The following is a 20128-nucleotide window of genomic DNA, read 5'->3' as shown; positions in this document are numbered from 1 at the left end:
TATTTCCAACATGTTCGATCTGAATTTCGATATATTTTTCGATTTCCTGATGGGTTTTAATCTTCTTTTATCGATTTTCGTTCAATTCTATAAAAATCGATTAAAAAACTATCGACAAAAAGATGAAAAAACGATCGGAAAATGGAAAAATCGATCGAAATTCAGGAGACAGGGTGTCTGCCAGGCCTTACAGTTCCTACTAAAGAGCATGGTGCTCTTCATTGCATCTTCTGTGTTATTGTACCTCACAGCTACGTGGCCTCCCAATGATTCAAAAACCCAGACCGCCTTAAAGGACAACTGAAGCAAGAAGGAAATGGAGGCTGCCATTTTTATTTCCATCTAAGCAATACCAGTTACCTGGCTCTCCTGCTGTTACTCTGCCTCTAATACTTTTAGCCATAGACCCTGAACAAGCATTCAGCAGATTAAGCATTCAGCAGGTGTTTCTGACATTACTGTCAGATCTGACAAGACTAGCTACATTATTGTTTCTGGTGTTATTCAGACACTACTGCAGCCAAATAGACCAGCAGTGTTGCCAAGCAACTGGTATTGTTTAAAAGGAAATAAATATGGCAGCCTCCATACACCTCATTTCAGTTACCCTTTAAACCCAGGACTGGTTCTAGACTTTTTTGCTGCCTGAGGCAAACGTGTGAGACCCCCACACCCCCGAACTAGAATGATCGCACAGCACCCGACAATTATCTCCACACAAATTGATATAATCTCATAGCATACTATGCGCTACCTCACAGTCCTCTAACAATATAGAAAAACTTTTTTTTTTTCCTATATTGTTAAGAGGACTGTGAGGCAGCGCATAGTATGCTATGAGATTATATCAATTTATGTGTTAGTACAACATTTGGACTATTGCAGCATACCCGCAGTTTTGATTAGGTTGTAGGTTTAGGAGGTGGAGCTCGCTAAGTTATGTGTTTATGAATTATCTCCACACGTTATAGCTGCGGTGAGCCCCCAGAAAACACCCTCAGTATAGCTAGGTAGCCAGTTATAGGTCAGTATTAGTAGCTAGGTACAGTTGCCCCCAGTATAGGTTATCCAGGTACAGTTTCCCCCAGTATAGGTTGGCCAGGAACTCTCTTCACTTCCGGTTTCTGCCTGGTGCTGCCCCCAGACTTCTACCGCCTGAGGAAGTCGCCTCACTTGGCATTATAGGCGGACGGGGTCTGCTTACACCTGCGTATTTACCTGTCTGGCAAAGTCTTCAATCTGTTCTGCACGGTTCCAGCACCACTTTTTCACCACATCAACTGACAGGCAGTCTGTCCTATACTCCAGTAAATCTGGCTGCTCCTCATACAGAAATTCTGCCAGATCCGCTGAAACCGTCTCTACCTTCATCCTGAAAAGAGAGAAGAATACAGTGTTCACCAATAATAGTCAGGAAGGTATGTGTATGTTGGTATGTGTAAATGTTGTGAGTGTGGCCAGCCTGATGACATTAGAGCTGTGGTTGTACTGTAGCATTGTAATCTTGTGAAGGCAACATGTTCTTTTTCTACTGAATTTGGAAAACAAAATATCCATTTTGATGCAACACAAATGCAGCACAACAGTAGCATTGCAATCTATTTATGTATGGTGATTGGGGTGGCATCCAAACTTCAGTTCATTTTAACCATATAAGTGTCAGTAGTGATTAGCCACCTATGGTGTAGGCTATCACACCCATTTTTTTTCTTGGGGAGGGGGCACTTTAGCGGCTCCGGCTTACTGCACACGCGAGGCTGCGACAAGGTGGTGTGTGGCCCTGATATGACTGGCGACAATGCCTAGTCACTAATCTTCCAGGGGGTCGCGCTCAATGAGGGGGGACATCAGAGTACAGAAGGAAGCCTCAATAGGATCCTTAGGCTTCCCTCTCTTTAGGTAACTATCTCATTTTGTACCCGAGCTTTGGCTTGGGTAAACTTTAAATACGGTATAAGGGAACAACAATCCAAAAAAGTGTACACCAGTGCTATAATAGACAAAGGTTAAGCAGCCAGGGATCGGGCCGGTCCCCCAGCCTAGTAACAAAGTTTTTTAAAAAGTGTAGTAATCCCAGTGCTCTTACAGCCTTACCACCAAGAATGGCTGGCCGAGTCCTCCAAGGAGAACTCGGCCAACCATTGGAGGTGGTAAGGCTGTATGAGCGCTGGGATCACAACACTTTTTCAAAAAAGGTATAAGGGAAGTTACCAATGTGGACAGCCCACCTTTGGCACCTCCCTTATACCTTTTTGTTTTTTGCAGTAAAGTACAATCTCGTTATAGTAAACTCTGATATAGTAAATCTCTGGGTATAGTAAACCCAGTCCTCAGGTCCGTCCCAGCAAATGCGTCTGTATAAATATACAATGTATGACCAATTTTGATATCGTAAACTACTCTTCTTGGTCCCTTGGAGTTTACTATAAAGGGATTCTACTGTAATCACAGACACACATGAATAGGCTACACGGCTAAGATATACAAATTACACCCTGGCATCATCATCCACTCACAATGAGTTCTGTCATTGATTTGGTGCATTTGCTCAAATTAGTGTCTAATGCTGGGAATACACGGTTCGTTTTTGAGCCATTTAGATGGCTTGATAGATAATTTGTGACATGTCCGATCTCCCGCCCGATCGTTTCACTGCTCGATTCTGCATTGAACACAATGGAAAAAGATAAGAAAAATGAACGGAAGATAAGAGAATCGCCTGCAGAATTGAGCGAGCAAATCGAGCAAGAGAATTGAGCGGCAAAATCGAGCTGTGTATGCCCAGCATTACACTGCTCGGTGCACTTTATGATCTGTTATCCCAGGACTGGGAATTCCAGGATTTCTACAGTGTGGAGCTGCTTGTGAATATAATTTTATCCCTACTGCATATATCATCTTCTTGGCATTACAGGTCTTTTGGAATGACAATCGCTGTCTCTTAACTGGTGTCTTGGCTTCTTAGATAGCAAGAGGTCTGGCAACCACATATGGATTCTCTGACATACTGTGCCTGATGCGTTGGCCATGATTGCCTAGTGGGAATAGAAATTTCCTGGCAGCTCTTCACAGTACCAGCCAATTCCAGCTTGGCTGTGATCTATTCACTCCAGATGTGACTTTCTATAGCCTGTGGAAACTCGTTCTTGGTGACTGTTAAACTTTTGAGGGCAACATATGCTCTAAACATATGCGACTCTCTCCTGGCCTATGTATCCCTAATGAGTATGCAAATTTTTCATGTGACAATCTGGCCATGCGATTTGCTTAGGAACGCCACAACACAAACACAAGTTTTGATCTAGTCACTCGTTTAGGTGCTATTGCTAACTTTGGGAATAGTGCCCATTTTTACTTTTTAATTCTTTGTGTGTAATGCTCACATGTGGGGAAAGGTGTACATTTTTACATTTAACCATTTGGGTACATCCTTTTTCCTTTTCTTCCCAAACAACAATAATAATACTGCAATTGACCACAGCTGAGCTTTTTCTGTTGTTCAGTCTCTATTCAGTCATGGTTGACTCTTTGCAACCTCTTGGACCACAGCACAGCAGGCCCCTCTATCCTCTACTGCATCTCTAAGCTTGTCCAAGCTCATGTTTGTTGCTTCCATAATATTGTACAGTACTGTCTAGCCATCTCATTCTCTGTCGTCCCCTCCTCCTGTTACCCTCGCTCTATCTCAGCATCAGAGTCTTCTCCAATGATTCCTGCCTTCTCATTACGTGTCCAAAGTATTTCAGCTACAGCATTGCTGCTTCCAATGAACGGTCTGGGTTAATATCTGTAAGGATTGCCAGGACTTTCAACAGTATTCTTCAGCACCACAATTTGAAGTTGTGGATTTTTCTGTGCTCAGCTTTCATTGTGATTCAACTCTCACAATCATACATACATTTCTACCGGAAAAAGCATGACTATATGAACCTTTGTTGGCAAGGTGACATCTCTGTTTTTTATTACATAGTCCAATTTTGTCACTTCTTTCCTTCCAAGGAGTAAACGTATTCATTTCATGGCTGCCTTCTCTATCTGCAGTGATCTTTGACCCCAAGAACAAAAGTTAGGTTTTAACAACTTCCGGACTGCGTTCGTAGAAATCTACGTCCTTCCAGCATGAAGGAGGAAGTGCGCGCTAGTGAGTCTTGCAACGCGTCCCATAGGTCGTGTGCGAGGCGTGATACGCATAGAAGCCGGCGGCATTGTGGGAAAGTAACCCCTCGTCCCCCAGCCGCACACCTGAGGCAATTAAGCCTCATTTTAATGACTAATTCGAGTAGCTCACTACTCATGAGCAGAGCTGCTCAAATCCGGAACCGGGAAACATCCGGATAGTTCTATCCGGATATCTCCCAGTTACTTGTGCAGGGTGGGTGGGGGTCAATCTTACCTGTCTGACGTCTTCTTCATCCGTCCCTCGGCGCCTCCCACGATGCGGTCCAAGCGGCGGTCACGTGATTACAAACACTTCCTCCTTCCGGGTTGAAGGAGGAAGTGTTTGTAATCACGTGACGCGCGTGGAGTGCATCGTGGGAGGCGCCGAGGGATGGACGAAGAAGACGTCAGACAGGTAAGATTGCCCCCCCCCCCCCCGCCCAGGTTTACTGAGAGATATCCGGATATAACTATCCGGATGTCTCCTGGTTCCGGATTTGAGCAGCTCTACTCATGAGCACATCCCTGATTACCTCCAATTTGAAAACTAACCTTAGAAAGAAACTTAACCGTTCATCCGAGGTGAAAATAAACTGATGATAAAAACAATTGTATTTATCGTCCTTCTAAAAATGACCTTTTTTTTTAAGATATCACACAGTTTTGTTTTATATTTAAAACTAGTTTTTAGGTTTTTACTGTTTCATTGTCTCTGCTCATTATCACCTTCATTAGGCTAGAGCTCAAATCTATGAATTATTTTTATTTCTTTTTTGCTCTCGGAAGCCATTTCCTAACAGGAAAGTGTTTTATGGCTGTCATTTCTTATCAGTAAGGGTTATGCTGTAGTCTGACCCAGTCCGACGCAGACAGAAACTGTCACTTGCATACCTGCTGTTTAACTCTTTCAGGCAGAGAAAGGAAAAAAAAAGGAACACAGCCTAGTTATTTGTGTGCTAGGCACTGTACATACACATGTCTATCTCATCATGTAACATGTCACCTTGTATGTCCTTTTACCACTTCACCACTGAGGGGTTTTACCCCCTGACCACCAGAGCAATTTTCACCTTTCAGCGCTCCTTCCATTCATTCGTCTATAACTTTATCATTACTTATCGCAATGAAATGAACTATATCTTGTTTTTTCCGCCACCTATTAGGCTTTCTTTAGGTGGGACATTATGCCAAGAATTATTTTATTCTAAATGTGTTTTAATGGGAAAATAGGAAAAATGTGGGAAAATATTAATTATTTTTCAGTTTTCGGCCATTATAGTTTTTAAATAATGTATGCTACTGTAATTAAAACCCATGAAATGTATTTGCCCTTTTGTCCCGGTTATAAAACCGTTTAAATTATGTCCCTATCACAATGTTTGGCGCCAATATTTTATTTGGAAATAAAGGTGCATTTTTTTCAGTTTTGCATGCATCCCTAATTACAAGCCCATAGTTTATAAAGTAACAGTGTTATACCCTCTTGACATAAATATTTAAAAAGTTCAGTCCTTAAGGTAACTATTTATGTATTTTTTTTTTATTGTAAATTTTTTAATTTTTTTTTTAAATACAAAAAAAAAAAAAAAAAATGGGGAGTGTGGGAGGTAATGAGTTAATTTTTTGTGTAACACTAATTTATTTCTATGTAAAAAAAGCTTAGGGTGTAGTTTTACTATTTGGCCACAAGATGGCAACAGTAACTTTTTGTTTATTGCGACCTGCGATCGTCCTTCCGGACGCTCGCAGGAAGTACTAGGAGGCTGTGAGTGTTTGTTTTTTTTTCACAATGATCGCGCTGCCCATCAGAGAGCAGCGGATCATTGCGGGGGCTTAGATCAACGAATGGGAATGGATTTTCCCGTTCATTGATCTCCGGGCGAGCGGGCGGCAGCGTGTTTACTAGCGGCGGGCGGCGTGTTTACGAGCGGGAGCGCGGGCAGCGGCGGGAGCGCGGAAATTACGGATTTCTCCGTCCCTGGGGGTTAAAGGATGGAAAAAGGGACGGAGAAATTCGTACGGGCGGGGGTAAAGTGGTTAAGTAATAACATTGTTTATTTATTTTACAATACTTATTTATAGATTAGTCAATGGTAGTCCATAGTAAAATTGTTCCTTACCCTCATTTACATTTTAAATGTATGATTACTCTGGGTAAAGTGAACCACTGTCATTGTGTTCCCCTACAGTAAAGTAGTACATACCATGACCTCCTACAATGCTCTGGCTGCATAACATCACAGCTTAGGCTAAACACCGCTGGGAGAGCTGGGTTGCATACCAATATACAGCAATATTTAAAGTGTACCCAAGGTGAGAGTAATATGGAGGCTGCCATATTTATTTCCTTTTAAGCAATACCAGTTGCCTGGCTATCCTGCTGATCCTCTGCCTCTAATACTTTCAGCCATAGAACCTGAACAAGCATGCAGAAGATCAGGTGATTCTGACCATATTGTCAGAACTGACAAGATTAGCTGCATGCTTGTTTCTGGTGAAATTCAAACAGTACTGTAGCCAAATAGATAAACAGGGCTGCCAGGAAACTGGTATTGTTTAAAAGGAAAAAAATATGGCAGCCTCCACAACACTCGTACTTTGGGTTCAGTTTAAGAAGCATCTATGACGCTAAAACCAGTATAATTAAGGTGAATATAACAATCCTAACATTTGTATAGCGCTTTTCTACTGTTGGGCTCAAAGCGCTCAAGAGCTGCAGCCACTAAGGACATGCTCAAGAGGCCACCCTGCAGTGTCCGGAAGTTTTGCCCAAGGACTTCTTACTGAATAGGTACTGTGCCAAATCCCTAGCCAGGATTAAAACCCTTGTCTCCCATGTCAAGGGCGGTGCTCTTAACCAGTACACTATCCAGCCACTATGGTATGCTGAATCGTTTACCCCTAACCCTATCATTCCTAGGCTGTACCCCACCCTAACTCACATTCGCTTTGTTCATTTGGTTACGGGTTCAGAACCTGAAGAAGCCCAACACTTCCTTCATTAACACAGTTTCATCATGGAGCCAAAGCTTGTGTCCCTGAAAGGTGCCAACCAGAACTCAAGTGCCTCCTGGTATCCCTGTACCCAAAGCTCCTCCCACAGATAACATTTGCTATGGCAAAACTTTGCACCAAAGTATCATGCGTCACTCGTTCACGCCTATCTAGTGATAATAAGTACAGCTGTAACAGCAAAAGTCCCGCAGGATACACTTACTGCCGGTGAGAGCTGCAGCCGTTATAGTGAATGGGAATTTATTGCGGTGCAAAGTGCTGCCACATACGCTAGATGGGCGGCACTCTACTTATTGACATGGTTGGAGAATGAGGGCTTCTGTATTGCCACACAAAAGGGGTTATCAAGAAGACAAGCCTAAAATGAATTACTGGTACTGTATAAAAAAGCACTTTGTTTTGTGCATAACAGGAAATCCTTCTTAAAAGGGAAAAAGTGCATCACCAGCCTGCCTCTGAATGTATACCTTGAGAGATGTGCCAAACACCAGAGCTGGGACAAGGTCCTCCAGCACCCAAGGCTGAGTGTAACGATTGGGTGCTGCAACTCAGACGTCTGATCATTGGTGATCTGCAGAATCACCAATAATACAGACGTTATACCTGATTATGTGGTGATCTGCAGTATCACTAATAATATAATACTAGTATAGCTAGCTGAGAGTAAGGTGTGGTGTTTGGTGCAAAAGTAGAATAAATGGATAGATTCACCATAGGAGCTGGTGAGTACTATCTGCAACAACAGTGCTAGACCTCACTAGAGGAGCTGGTGGGTACTAGCTGCGAGAACAGTGCTAGACCTCACCAGAGGAGCTGGTGGGTACTAGCTGCAACAGTATAGACTTCTCCAGAGGAGCTGAAGGGTCTATCAACACAAATAACAATACCTTTACCAGAGGAGCTGGGAAAATACTAATAATGAGAGAACTAAAGAAGTTTGGCTAAACCTTACCAAAGGGGCTGGTAAGGTACTGACAGTACAAATGACTGAATAGTTAAACTAGACCTTTCCAGAGGAGCTGGGAAGGTAATAACAGCACAAGTGACTGAATAGTTTAGCAAGATCTTGTCAGAGGAGCTGGCAAGGTACTAACAGTCACTGGAGCTTATACTAGTGAGTCTGAACCTCACCAGAAAAGCTGGTGGGTTCTAATGGCCAGAGCACCTCACCCGTGGCAAGGGCCCACTGGTGAGTAGAGTAGTCAGACAGGCAAAGTACGATAACAGGGAGGCAGAGACAGTACCAAAACGGCAGGCAAGAGAGTAGTTAATAACAGGCAGAGGTTCAGCAACTAAAGTCAGAAAGGCAGAGGTATAGAATCCTTTAGCAATAGCAAGGTCAGAGAATAGCCAGAATCATACACAAGTTATCAGAAATACAATGTAATGATAACTAACTATAGATAGATGTATATTGCAAACACTGCATATACATCTATCATCAACTGGAACCTCTGAGTGCTAACATGAGTGTATTCGCAACAGCAGACGAGTTGCCAATGAACCGTGAAGGCTTAGGAAGCCGAGGAGAGCCCAGCGCCACGCCCCCTAGCAATCAGCCAATCCTAGCGGCGCGAGTCACTCCTGACGTCAGCCGACCGGCAGGTCAGCTGACGTGCCTTCTTCCAGCATAAAGGTCCTGTCTCCGCACGCGCCTGCGTGATACAGAGACCCTATAAGCCAGAGACAATGCCGTTTCCGGCGTGCTGGACGCCGCCGGGACGGATAAGACCTGTGAACAAGGAACAAAGACGGCTGCGGATCTATCCTGCGCATCCGCAGCCGCCATAGCTTCAGACGTTACACTGAGACCCCAAAGTGCGCCCCTCCATCCCTCATATCCCAGCCTTCACACACTGATTGCTATTAGACTAAGAGGCGCCCCAGTGCCCCCAACACCTTAATCTCTAGTTATCTGGCTCGCAGTCACTGCCATGTATCCCCTTTTCTTATTTCTTTCTGCTTCAAACACAATAGGAGAATGATAGCTGAGTGAGTTGTGCGCCCATCCTACACTGCACCACAAGGCTGGAGCCTCTCCCACCGATGCCTCGACCCGGCCAAGCCTACCCCCCCCCCCCCCCCGACTAAAAATACTCCTTGAATCCAGAACAGAAGATCTGCATATGCGCTAATTGCAAACCAAACATATAAATGGGAGCAGCTGGCCGTGTAATATACTTACATTTTTGTACACAGCAGAGAAAGGCAGCACCTCTTAGGACAAACTACATCTGATTGACTAGCTGCATAAGTATGTAGAGCCTACTTATAGGCAACGTGCACCCCTTGCATTCAACCCCAGATGCAACAATTACAATTATTGGAGGATGTTAGTTTCCATAATAGTTTGCAATACTACTTGACCCTCCCACCATGATGAGGTCATCCTCTGCGGCTGGGGCCCTGAAATCCTTTTTGTTCTAAACAGCTAGGTGTCTAGGCCTACAGGGCTTCCTACACTTCACTTTCTTCATTCAAAATAACATAAAGAGAATAAGTTTACCACATAGTCCGACATACCTGAAATAAAAAAATGTACACTGAACACAATCCCCTAAGCCAGACCAAGGATCTATTTAAAAGTACCTTGGCCGAGTATGCTGTTCGCATAAATCCTTTGTCCTTGTAAGACGCCAAGGTGCCTGGTAATTCTCATTCTTTGTGCACCACCTGGTATTATCCGCTCAGGCACGGGAATGTGAGGTTGCCGGCCAAGTCCTCAAGGCTGTGTATGTATTAATGATCACAGAATGTTGTATGGATTTTTTTGTGCCGGCATTGTTCCTGGAGAAAATACCACTCTTTGTGGCTGGCGCGATACTTTAAAGAAACAACAAGGAACGCACGCTTATTTCAGAGAAACATCTTCACACTACAAATGTGGAATAAGGTGTGTGACAATATTAGCTTGTGAGATCATTGTCTCTGGGAGTAGACAAAGCTTTACCGTTGGCAAATAAAACAGACTTCACAGTCGCTGGCTCAGGCCTAAAGGAAACGACAAGTGCTTTATGTCAATTCCAAAGATTTTTGAAAACTTGGAAGTTACAAATGAAGCTTTCGCATACATTTTTAAATCAATTGCCATTACAAAAATAAAGCTTTCCTGTACAGGTAGTCTCCAGTAAGATAGGGAGAGTCGGTTCACACACAACCTAAATGTGTACATAAATCAAAACACTTTGCTACCTTCTGGCTTCCTCTGTGCCTTCAGTGTCCCCTCAGTGTCATCTCTATCCCCCTGCGCCCCCTCTTGTCCTTCTGTGCCTCCTGTGCCCATCAGTGGCTCCTCCTGTCTCCATGAGCCAACTCTGTGCCTTTTGCCATCCCTGCGTCCTTCTATGCGCATATGTATGAAATCGCTGCCGGGAGACTTGGGCGCAGGATAGAGCTGGTATATGGCTTACCCTGCTCCTGCACAAAGCCCGGCGGCGTTAATCGCTATTCCCCCTCCAGGTCCACGTGGATGTTGGGGGATGATGTAATTCGGCTTCTAGCTATTGCTGGCAGCCGAATTACAGTGTTTTAAAATCAACTTCAGCTCTGTCTTCTGACCATGCCGAAGTTGCTCACTGTGCGCCGCTATAGCCGTAATTTCTATTACAGTCTATGGTGGCACTGGCTGCACCCAAATCTCCTCCGCTGTATTCGATGTGTTCGCTCTGTGCCTCCTCTTACACCCCCGTGCTTCAATCCATCCTCCTGATCCCTTCTGTGCCTCCACTTGTCCCCCTGTGCCAACTCTGCGCCTCCTTCCATTCACTTGTACTCCTCTGTGCCTCATCCTGTCTCCCTGTGCCTCATCCCATCCCCCTATATCCCTAGGTGTATCCTTCAGTACTCCTCTGCCTCCATTCATGTCCTTGCATCTCCTTCTGTCTCCCCTGTGCCTCTACCCATACTAATACCATGTCATTTACTAAGCAAAGGCGCTACAAGAGGCTCACTGCAGCCTACTTCCCCATTGTATGTGCCTCAGAGGTGACGCAATCAAGCCCGGTGGGACGTTCCTAACATCGGGTCATTCATACAACAGGCATTTGTAACTTGGGGTCTACTGGTATTATGTTGTTTGCCACATATGGTAGGTTATTAATGTTACTATATAATAAAAACTTTTCGTATCTAACAAGGTGATAATTGCAAGAACCATTTGTGTGTGATGGTGGTTAAAGGTTCCCTGCACTGTCATGTGACAGGATGACAGAAGCATGTGTATCTAGGCTGTATTGCTTTTTTAGGAATCCAGGGTTGTAAATGACACTTCCTCTGCAGTCAGGCTGCAGCACAAAGCTTTCTATACACACAGGCAACACAGATCTCGAAAAAGGCAGCTGCTCCAGGATGCCACTGCCTATAATGTTGCGTATGTACAGGTGTCCCCCAAGATCTAGGCTAGTACAGGGCTGTCCATCTGGTGGCACGTGGGACGGATGTGATCCCCGGGCTGCACTCACTAGCCCGGACTATTTTTTGTGTCAGGTCCCCTCCTCTGGCAAGCCCACCTTTTGTTTGCGCTTGGCTCCGCCCCCTGAAGCTAGGACATTGGTGATCAGCCCCCTGTAGCCCAAAAGTGCAGTGCTGGACACACACCCTACCCATGAAGTTGGACAGCACTGATCTAGTACATAAGATTTTTAATTGACAGTGATAGCCGAGCACACTGCATCTCCTTCCCTGGTCTGCTGTGCACTATTGCCCCTCCTCCCCTCTCAATAGCAACAGAATGCATTACTTTGTTGTTGCCGAGGAAGGAGTCTACATAAACTCATTCCCTAGCAGTATCAACCGTACAATTAAAAGCTTCATTCTGACAAGCGAAACATACTGAAGGTGTGCATGCAATTTTACTCTCACTAATTACAAGCCATAAAACTCCAGCCTGGCAGAAAAACACTTCCGCCAGCAGGAAAAAGATTTAAAAAAAAAAAAAAAAAAAAAAAAGAGGTCAATACTTTAAGATCGAAGCCATAAAACATTAAAACATCTTTGACCTGAGACAATAAAAATCTTTCAAACACGAGATTGTGGTTTCCAGGAAAGTTCTATTTAGAGCACACAGAAAAAAATGAAGGTTTCTGCTGCGTATAAGTTATTCCAATAAAGAGTAACTTTTGATACATCATGTAAAAATCGTGAAAGAAAAGATATTCAAAATTCGATGCATCATGGTGGTGACACTAAGTGCAGCTTGACACACGTTTCGCGACCATGAGTGATCACTTCTTTAGAGGCATACATTACAAGGACCAAATTCCATAAACACACTTAAAGCGGAATATAACCCTGCATTTCAACTTTGCTCTAAAACATTATTTACAGTATATTATATGCAACCAGCGTTTTTTTTTTTTTTTTACTAGACCAGCATTGGAAGGGTTACACAGGGCTTTAAAGTTCCAGGAGATTTTTGCATCCAAGCTGAAATAGATACATTTTGTTTACATAAATTTATCTAAGTGTTGAATGTGACTCATCTCTCTGACTGAGAAGGAGCTTGGAGGACAGCCAAAGAGTGTGTAACATTTATCAATAGATACATATAACTAAATAGAATGTATCTATATGAACTTCTGCATATCTCTGGTACTTTAACCACCTTAGCGGTATGGACGAGCTCAGCTCGTCCATTACCGCCGGTGGCTGCCGCTCAGGCCTTGCTGGGCCGATCTGCTCGCTGTAAAAAGCAGCACACGCAGCCGGCACTTTGCCAGCCGCGTGTGCTACCTGATCGCCGCTGCAGCGCGGCGATCCGCCGCGTGCAGCGGCGAAAGAGGGTCCCCCCAGCCGCCCGAGCCCTGCGCAGCCGGAACAAACAGTTCCGGCCAGCGCTGAGGGCTGGATCGGAGGCGGCTGACGTCAGGACGTCGGCTGACGTCCATGACGTCACTCCGCTCATCGCCATGGCGACGAGCAAAACGAAAAAAGGAAGGCCGCTCATTGCGGCCTTCCTTGTTACTGCGGATCGCCGGAGGCGATCAGAAATATGGGTTAGGAGCGCCCTCTAGTGGGCTTTCATGCAGCCAACTTTCAGTTGGCTGCATGAAATCGTTTTTTTTTTTATTAAAAAAACCCCTCCCGCAGCTGCCCTGGCGATCTTAATAGAACGCCAGGGTGGTTAAACCTCTGTGTTTAACCCTTCCAATGCTGGTCTAGTAAAAAAAAAAAAAATGCTTTTTGCATATAATATGCTGTAAATAATATTTTAGAGCAAAGTTGAAATGCAGGGTTATATTCCGCTTTAAACACATACATGAATCCCTTCACGGCGAGGATCAAGAAAACCAGACACGTTGAAAAGTTTCTAAAAGGGTCACTCCACAAGGTAAGCTGCATATACTTCACTAAATGGGGGGGATTTATTGGTGCCACAGTGGTCCGATCAGATCTTCACATTTTTTTCTTGTGTGCTCTTCTGTAATATTTCATTTGTATAGAGGGGACGTTATACTGATGAGATTTATGCTGCTTTTTGTCTTCGTTCTATTTAGGACAAGCACTGTTGATACAATTGTTTAGAAAGCTACAAGGGAGGATACCTAGAGGAATGACAAAGAACTCAAAGAAACTCAGTCTACGATTCACTACAAAAGGAGTACACAATGGCCCCCAAAGACAGAGAGACCCTGAGCCTGTACCGTCTGAGTGCCCACAGCCTGGAGATAGAGACAGGGCGGCACAGACAGTCAGTCATGGAAGCCCCGGGAGGAGAGACTGTGCAGGCAGTGTGAACAGTGGGCCCTGGAGAATGAGGTCCACTTCCTGCTACACTGCAGCAATTATGCACCTGTGAGGACTGCCCACTTCCAGAGACTCTCCTCTCACAGCCCGGATTTCACCTCCACAGGTGAGGAGAGGAAACACTATAACCTACTGGGGAAGAGGAAACAACCGTGCAAATAGTTGCTTGATATGTCACTACCTGCCACCAACTGACAGGAACAGGATACCCCATGGATTGCATACCCCTAATACTGCCCCTATACCATCTTCACCCCTGTGGACTATATATCCCAGGCCCCATACCGTCCCTTATTCCTTCAAACCCTTATGGACTATATATCCTAACCCCCTATACCCTTCCCTTATTCTCAAACATGCCCCGTCCCCACGTTAATGCTAATGTTTTGCTTTTTTGAATTTGAATTTTGGCTTCATTTTATTTTTACTTTAACACAATACAATAACATTTGCAAAGCGCTTTTCTCCCATAGGACTCAAAATGCTTAGTTATGTCTCAAATCAATACAGGATTGCAGGCTGGACTATGCTACAGATGAGATAGTCAGGTGCAATGGTTAAGGGCTCTGCCTTACACTGCTACTGCCAATAGAGCGCGCCCTAGTGGCTGCTGCTCTGCTCTGGCGCTTTGAGTCCGCAAGGAGAAAAGCGCAATATAAATGTTATTTGTCTTGTCTTGTGTTCATAAATGCCAGACTGAAGAGGTGCGTTTTCAGTTTGGACTTCAATGCTTCCAGGGATGGAGCAGTCCTGATTGGGTGTGGCAGGGAGTTCCAAAGTGTAGGGGCAGCATGACAGAATGCTCTGTCTCCACAGGTTTTGAGGTGGACTCTGGGGGTGACCAAGGGGTTACACCCTAAGATTGTGTGCGTGTGTGTGTGGGGGGGGGGGGGGTGGGGGGGGGGTTATGCAGTTGCAAAAAGTCCTTCAGGTATCCAGGGCCCAGATTGTGCAAGGATGTGAATGTCAGTAAGCCAATCTTAGACAAAATTCTCCATTTTATCGGTAGCCAGTGGAGTGAGCAAAGGGTTGGTGTTATAAAAGGGTTGGTGTTATATGGCGCGATGTTGGCTCTTTAACAGCCTTGCGGTGGCGTTCTGTACTAATTGCAGGTGGCGTAGGCCTTTGTTTGGAAGGCCTGTGTAGAGAACATTGCAGTAGTCCAACCTTGATGCGACAAAGGCATGAACTAGGGTTTGGAAGATCCTCTGAAGGAATGAGGTGTTTAATCCTTGCAATATTCCTTAGGTGAAAGAAGGAATGTTTCACAACAGCTGAGATTTGATTCCTGAAGCTTAATTTCCCATCAATCAGTACTCCCAGGCTGCGCACACAGTCTGAGTTGTTCAGGTGTATCTATTCTTAGTGGTGCTGGTTGAGACTGGGGCTGCTCTGCTGTCGAGCGCTGACCTTCGATAACAAGAACCTCTGTTTTGTCAGCATTTTAGTGAACAAGTTTCACTGTGAATTTGGAGCGAAAAATGTGATTCTTACCTCGGTACCAGGAAGCCACTGGATCAGTATTGTGGCTCCACCGCATAAGTTAAGGAGCTTGATCGCCGCCCCCCCCCCCCAGATGCCTATCCCTAACTCCCCCACCAAATGCATAACCCTAACCAACAGGGCAAGTGCCTAAAAAGAACCCCCTACCCAATGCCTAACCCCCACCTGTAAGCATCTAACCTTAACCCCCCGCCCATAATTTCTGCCCCTCATCACCAGTAACTAAGTAGAAGACAAGCCACTAGCCGCATTGGACACCTGATTACCATTAACGTAAGACTCTATAAGATGCCTGCCTATCGCAGTGCCCAATTCAACTGATCCAGCATTTACATGCTCAACCCAGCGCTGTCGCATTCAGTGTATTTGGTGCAGCACTGCATCAAAGAGCAACCCAAGTGCTGTGCAATTCTGCAAGGTGCAAGGCTACCTTAGCTGTAATGAATGTGTGCACAAATCCTAAAAGTAACAAAGTTTTATTTTGTCCTGTCTCTTTTTCCCCCAGCCAGAAAGCAGTCCAATTAGATAGTAAGACAATTTCTCAGTGAAATGTGTCTCAACAGAGAAAGCGGCACGGTGAAAGTTAACGCTAAACGCTTGCAACCATTTCACCTTTTAAAAAGGCAGGAAAACTTTATCAACTACGACAGGAGGTGGAGCCACTTGACCTTTGCCTGTCAAGAACTTCTTAGGATGTTATAAACCGTTCGGGCCAGGAAAGGCGGGAGCCAGCTGCCGCCGTCTCCCTTCATCAGGTGGCCTTTATTTGTGCAGACAATTCCTCGGCCATGATTTGAAAGTGATTGAATGGCTTTTAATAAAAGCGTTTTGTATTCATTCCCCCTGAAGCTGTGAGATCTTCTATTTATTCAATCAAGACTTCAGCTTGGCGAGCTGGAGAAAGGAAAGCAATTTAGTCCGGTAAGAGTAACAAAGGGCGGCGGAGGACGGGAACGGGGGGTTGCGCAAAGGCGTCTTTTCCTAATGCTCTCTAATGTTCCAGAGGCCCCTTTGATGTGGTTCGACCGTTCTATTAAAACGTATTAACATATTGAGTGGAAAAACATGTAAACACTTATTTAAATATGTATGAGTGTACATCTGATGTGTGGCTTTCAATTACGGTTTAGGCTGGACTTACTTGCATTGGGGTTCCTCACACCAGTCCCTGTCACGGTGCTTCTGCTCATTCCACGCAACAATCCGCAGCTCTCCGCCCTCAAAGCTGCAAAGAGAATGATTATAGATATAAGAAATAAAGTAACATGGGATGCTGCCTCTGATGTCCGCAGAGTTGAGTCTTAGTGAAAGATAGGTTTTACTTTAGAAATACTTGCAAAGATGTGTATTCAAAGTGTGTACTCTGGTCTGCTTAAAATATCTTAAGGTGCCCATTAATGGTGCAATTTTTTAACGAAATGTGATCTTTCAATGCAATTTTTACCTTCGAATTGTATAGACAACTCGCCATTTATGAAGGCAATCAATAACAAAGGATTCTTTGGTCGTTTGCTAAGTAGGATAAAATCGAACCAAAAGTTGGATTTTATTATCCGATTTGTGGAAAAAATCTTTCAGTAAATGTGAAAAATCGATAAATGCCTTCTGATTAGTTACTACCGTTCAAATCGCATCGAAAGATCGCATTTAGTGAAAAACTGTACTGTTAATGGGCACCTTTACAGAGACTCTGTAACAAAATGTTCAGCCTTATTTCTTCTATCCTACCTATAAGTTCCTATAGCTGTTCTAAAGTACTCTGTCATACGGCAGCCTTTCCTAGTTGCACAGTGGCTGTGTTATCTCTGGTATATAATCTAATCTTCTTTCCTCTGTCGGGCTCAGACACTCAGGCTGGAATGTGCAGGTCTGCTTGTGATAGGATAGAAGCTATACACACCCTCTCCAGCCCCAAGCTCTGTATGACTCACACACTGAGCTACTCTCAGCCTATCACATGCTGTTAGCATTCTCTTTAAAGTGCCACTGAAGCGGAAAAAAACAAACAAACCTTATGATATAATGATATGTAGTACACATAATTAATATTTTTATTTCCAGTTAGATAGCTTCTTTATAATGTTGCACCATTCTGTCCTATTTGCAATTACAAATAACACTGTATTTTAAACTATGGAACACAGCAGAGCTAATGACCTTTTGAACTCCCCGGCAGTAAAAGCTCATCTGTAGCTGTTTACAGGTCAGCACTGTGGAGTACATGACATACAGGCACAAGGAAAAAAATCGGGCACAGGGAAACTGCCGATAGTAGAATAATGGCACATTTACAGATATTCTACTACTTACAGTTTTAATTCTCCTTAGTAAAATATTATCAAATCTTACCGATATTCTACTATAGTTACAACTAACCCCACTCTCAAACAGGACCCTCCCCGCCCCCCATGCCTAACCTTAACCACCCCCCACAAACACCCTTCCTGATGCCCAACACTTCAAGTCAATGGGAATCGTAACACAATTAAAAACATTTTTTTAAAAAGCCTCTCCCGGTGCCCTCGTTGCAGCAGCAACTCCTCCATTTGAACACACCACTGGGGGGGACTTCGGAAGTCTTCGGGAGCCGAGTCCTCCCGAAGACAGGCTGCTCCATACTGCGCACACCTGATCGTGCGAGAGAGTGCGCTCGCGCATGTGCGCAGTATGGAATGGTCCGTCTTCGGGAGCACTCAGGTACATGAAGACTTCCGAAGCCTCCTTCGGCAGCGGAGAAAGCAGTAGCTAACCAAATTGGTCAAATACTGCTACGGGGGAGCCAGCGCTGTAACGGGCACCGGGAGAGGAGCGGGAAGGCTCTATAGGACCCAGAACCTTCCCTCTCCTTAGGTAAGTATCTGGATTTTTTTTCCTTTTATTCTGGTTCCCAATGACTTTAACCCTCTCCAGCACAAAACCCGTTCCTCCTGCCTAAAGGTGGCCACTAATGATACAATTTGCTGAACAATCGCTTACGAATGATTTTTTTGCGATCGGAAATCATCGTTTGAGACCACTAATAGACAAAACTCTCTCAACCAATCCAATCAGATTAATGAAATAGATACAAAAATCGAATCAATTTCATTAATCTGATCAGATTGGTAGATATTTCCCCATTAGTGGTCCCAAACAATCATTTCTGATCGTTCATGCGAAGAATCATCTGTAAAAGATCGTTCACCAAATTGCATCATTAGTGGCCACCTTTACACTTAGCCTTCTCTCCCCCCAACCACCCACACCCCGAGCACAAACCCCGCTCCTTACACCTAACTCTTATCCTCGCCCACCCACACAAGCTGAAAATAAAAAATAAAAAAATGCAATAAACCAGACAACGCCGAAAAGAAAAGGAAAAACCCAGCAAAAAACTAAATATTGGGCACCCGAATTCCCACTTTAGTGCTGGCTTACCAATATTTAATATGCTAGTCAATGGCAGCACCCTATTCGTTTAGGAGCCGCATGCGCCCGATTTGCCTGATACCCCACTGTGTCTTCGTGTAGTAATAAGATTACTACTACTACTACTACTACTGGTGTATAAGACTACTTTTTAACCCAGGAAAATCTTCTCAAAAGTCGGGGGTCATCTTATACGCCAGGTATCGTCTTAAAAGGCGGGTGCTGAAACTTCCAAGCCGGACTGGAGAATCTGAGGTTGCCACATAAGGTGGGGGGAGCTCAAAAACTTTGTCCGCAGTCGCATCCCCACCACATGCAGCGACCGTATGAAAGCAGCAAGGACGGTGCTGTACACGTATGGTAGAAGAAAATCCACTCACCAGGATTCCTGGAAAGAAGTGACTTAACGGTGCGAATGTGCGAGATCTGAGAGGCAGAGAAGGAGGTAATAGTATACAAGGGCGGGCCAGACGGGTGAAAGAGGCGTGTTTGCGCTACCGCTCTGATCGTCTTGGAGACAGGGATAGCTGGCCAATCCAAATAGGGTTTGTATACACTTTAATCTCTAGTTATCTGGCTTGCAGTCACTGCCATGTATCCCCTTTTCTTATTTCTCTCTGATTCAAACACAATAGGGGAATGATAGCTGAGTGAGTTGTGCGCCCCCTCCTACACTGCGCCCTGAGGCTGAAGCCTCTCTCGCGTCTGTCTCGGCCCAGCCCTGGTACTACATACAGTGCAGTATTTGTTTATACAGTATAGCACCAGTACACACAGTACAGTATACAAATGTCCAGGAGTCAAGAGGGGTAGTCTTATAGGGTGAGCATATCCCAAAATGTATATTTTAACTGGAAAAGTTGGTGGGTTGACTTATACGCCCAGTCGTCTTATACGACCAGTCGTCTTATACGCCGGAATATACGAGAGATATATATATATATATAGTTCTGCTCTAGTAAGGGGATAAACTACTGCCTGACAGACGTGAATAAATAGTGCAGTACTCCCTGTGCTTCTAAAATACGGCCTAATGTTCTTCATGCATCCCATTACACCTTAAATATCCTCTCAGCACCTCGAGCCAACTGTTCTGCAGTGTCAGGTGAAAATAAATGTTAATTGAACATGTGAAAACTATCATTTAGCTGAGGTTTTAAAGGCTGGCTACACACTTGACCTTTCTAAAGAGCGCTGCATACAATCTAAATGTTATATTTCAGAAGCTGCTCTGTTTATTGCTGCCATCTGTAATTAGATTCCACCTATGATCAGCACAGGATCATGCATATTGGTAGGC

General features: G+C 44.4%; 1 protein-coding gene across 2 annotated transcripts in view; it reads right to left on the bottom strand.

Moving 5' to 3' along the window:
• The window catches only part of NBAS (NBAS subunit of NRZ tethering complex), a 916216-nt gene that overhangs the window by 640424 nt on the left and 255664 nt on the right, over positions 1–20128 (bottom strand). For both annotated transcript variants that reach the window (XM_068280281.1, XM_068280282.1), the window contains exons 22-23: positions 16562–16645; positions 1219–1372 (exon numbers count right to left, since the gene is read on the bottom strand). In XM_068280281.1, coding sequence (XP_068136382.1) covers positions 1219–1372; positions 16562–16645 — 238 coding nt within the window. The remainder of the gene's footprint in view (positions 1–1218; positions 1373–16561; positions 16646–20128) is intronic.

This window comes from Hyperolius riggenbachi, chromosome 4 (assembly GCF_040937935.1).
Source record: "Hyperolius riggenbachi isolate aHypRig1 chromosome 4, aHypRig1.pri, whole genome shotgun sequence".
Lineage (NCBI taxonomy): Eukaryota > Metazoa > Chordata > Amphibia > Anura > Hyperoliidae > Hyperolius > Hyperolius riggenbachi.
The sequence above is the reverse complement of the archived record's forward strand: the minus strand, read 5'-3'. Positions and strand labels throughout refer to the sequence as shown.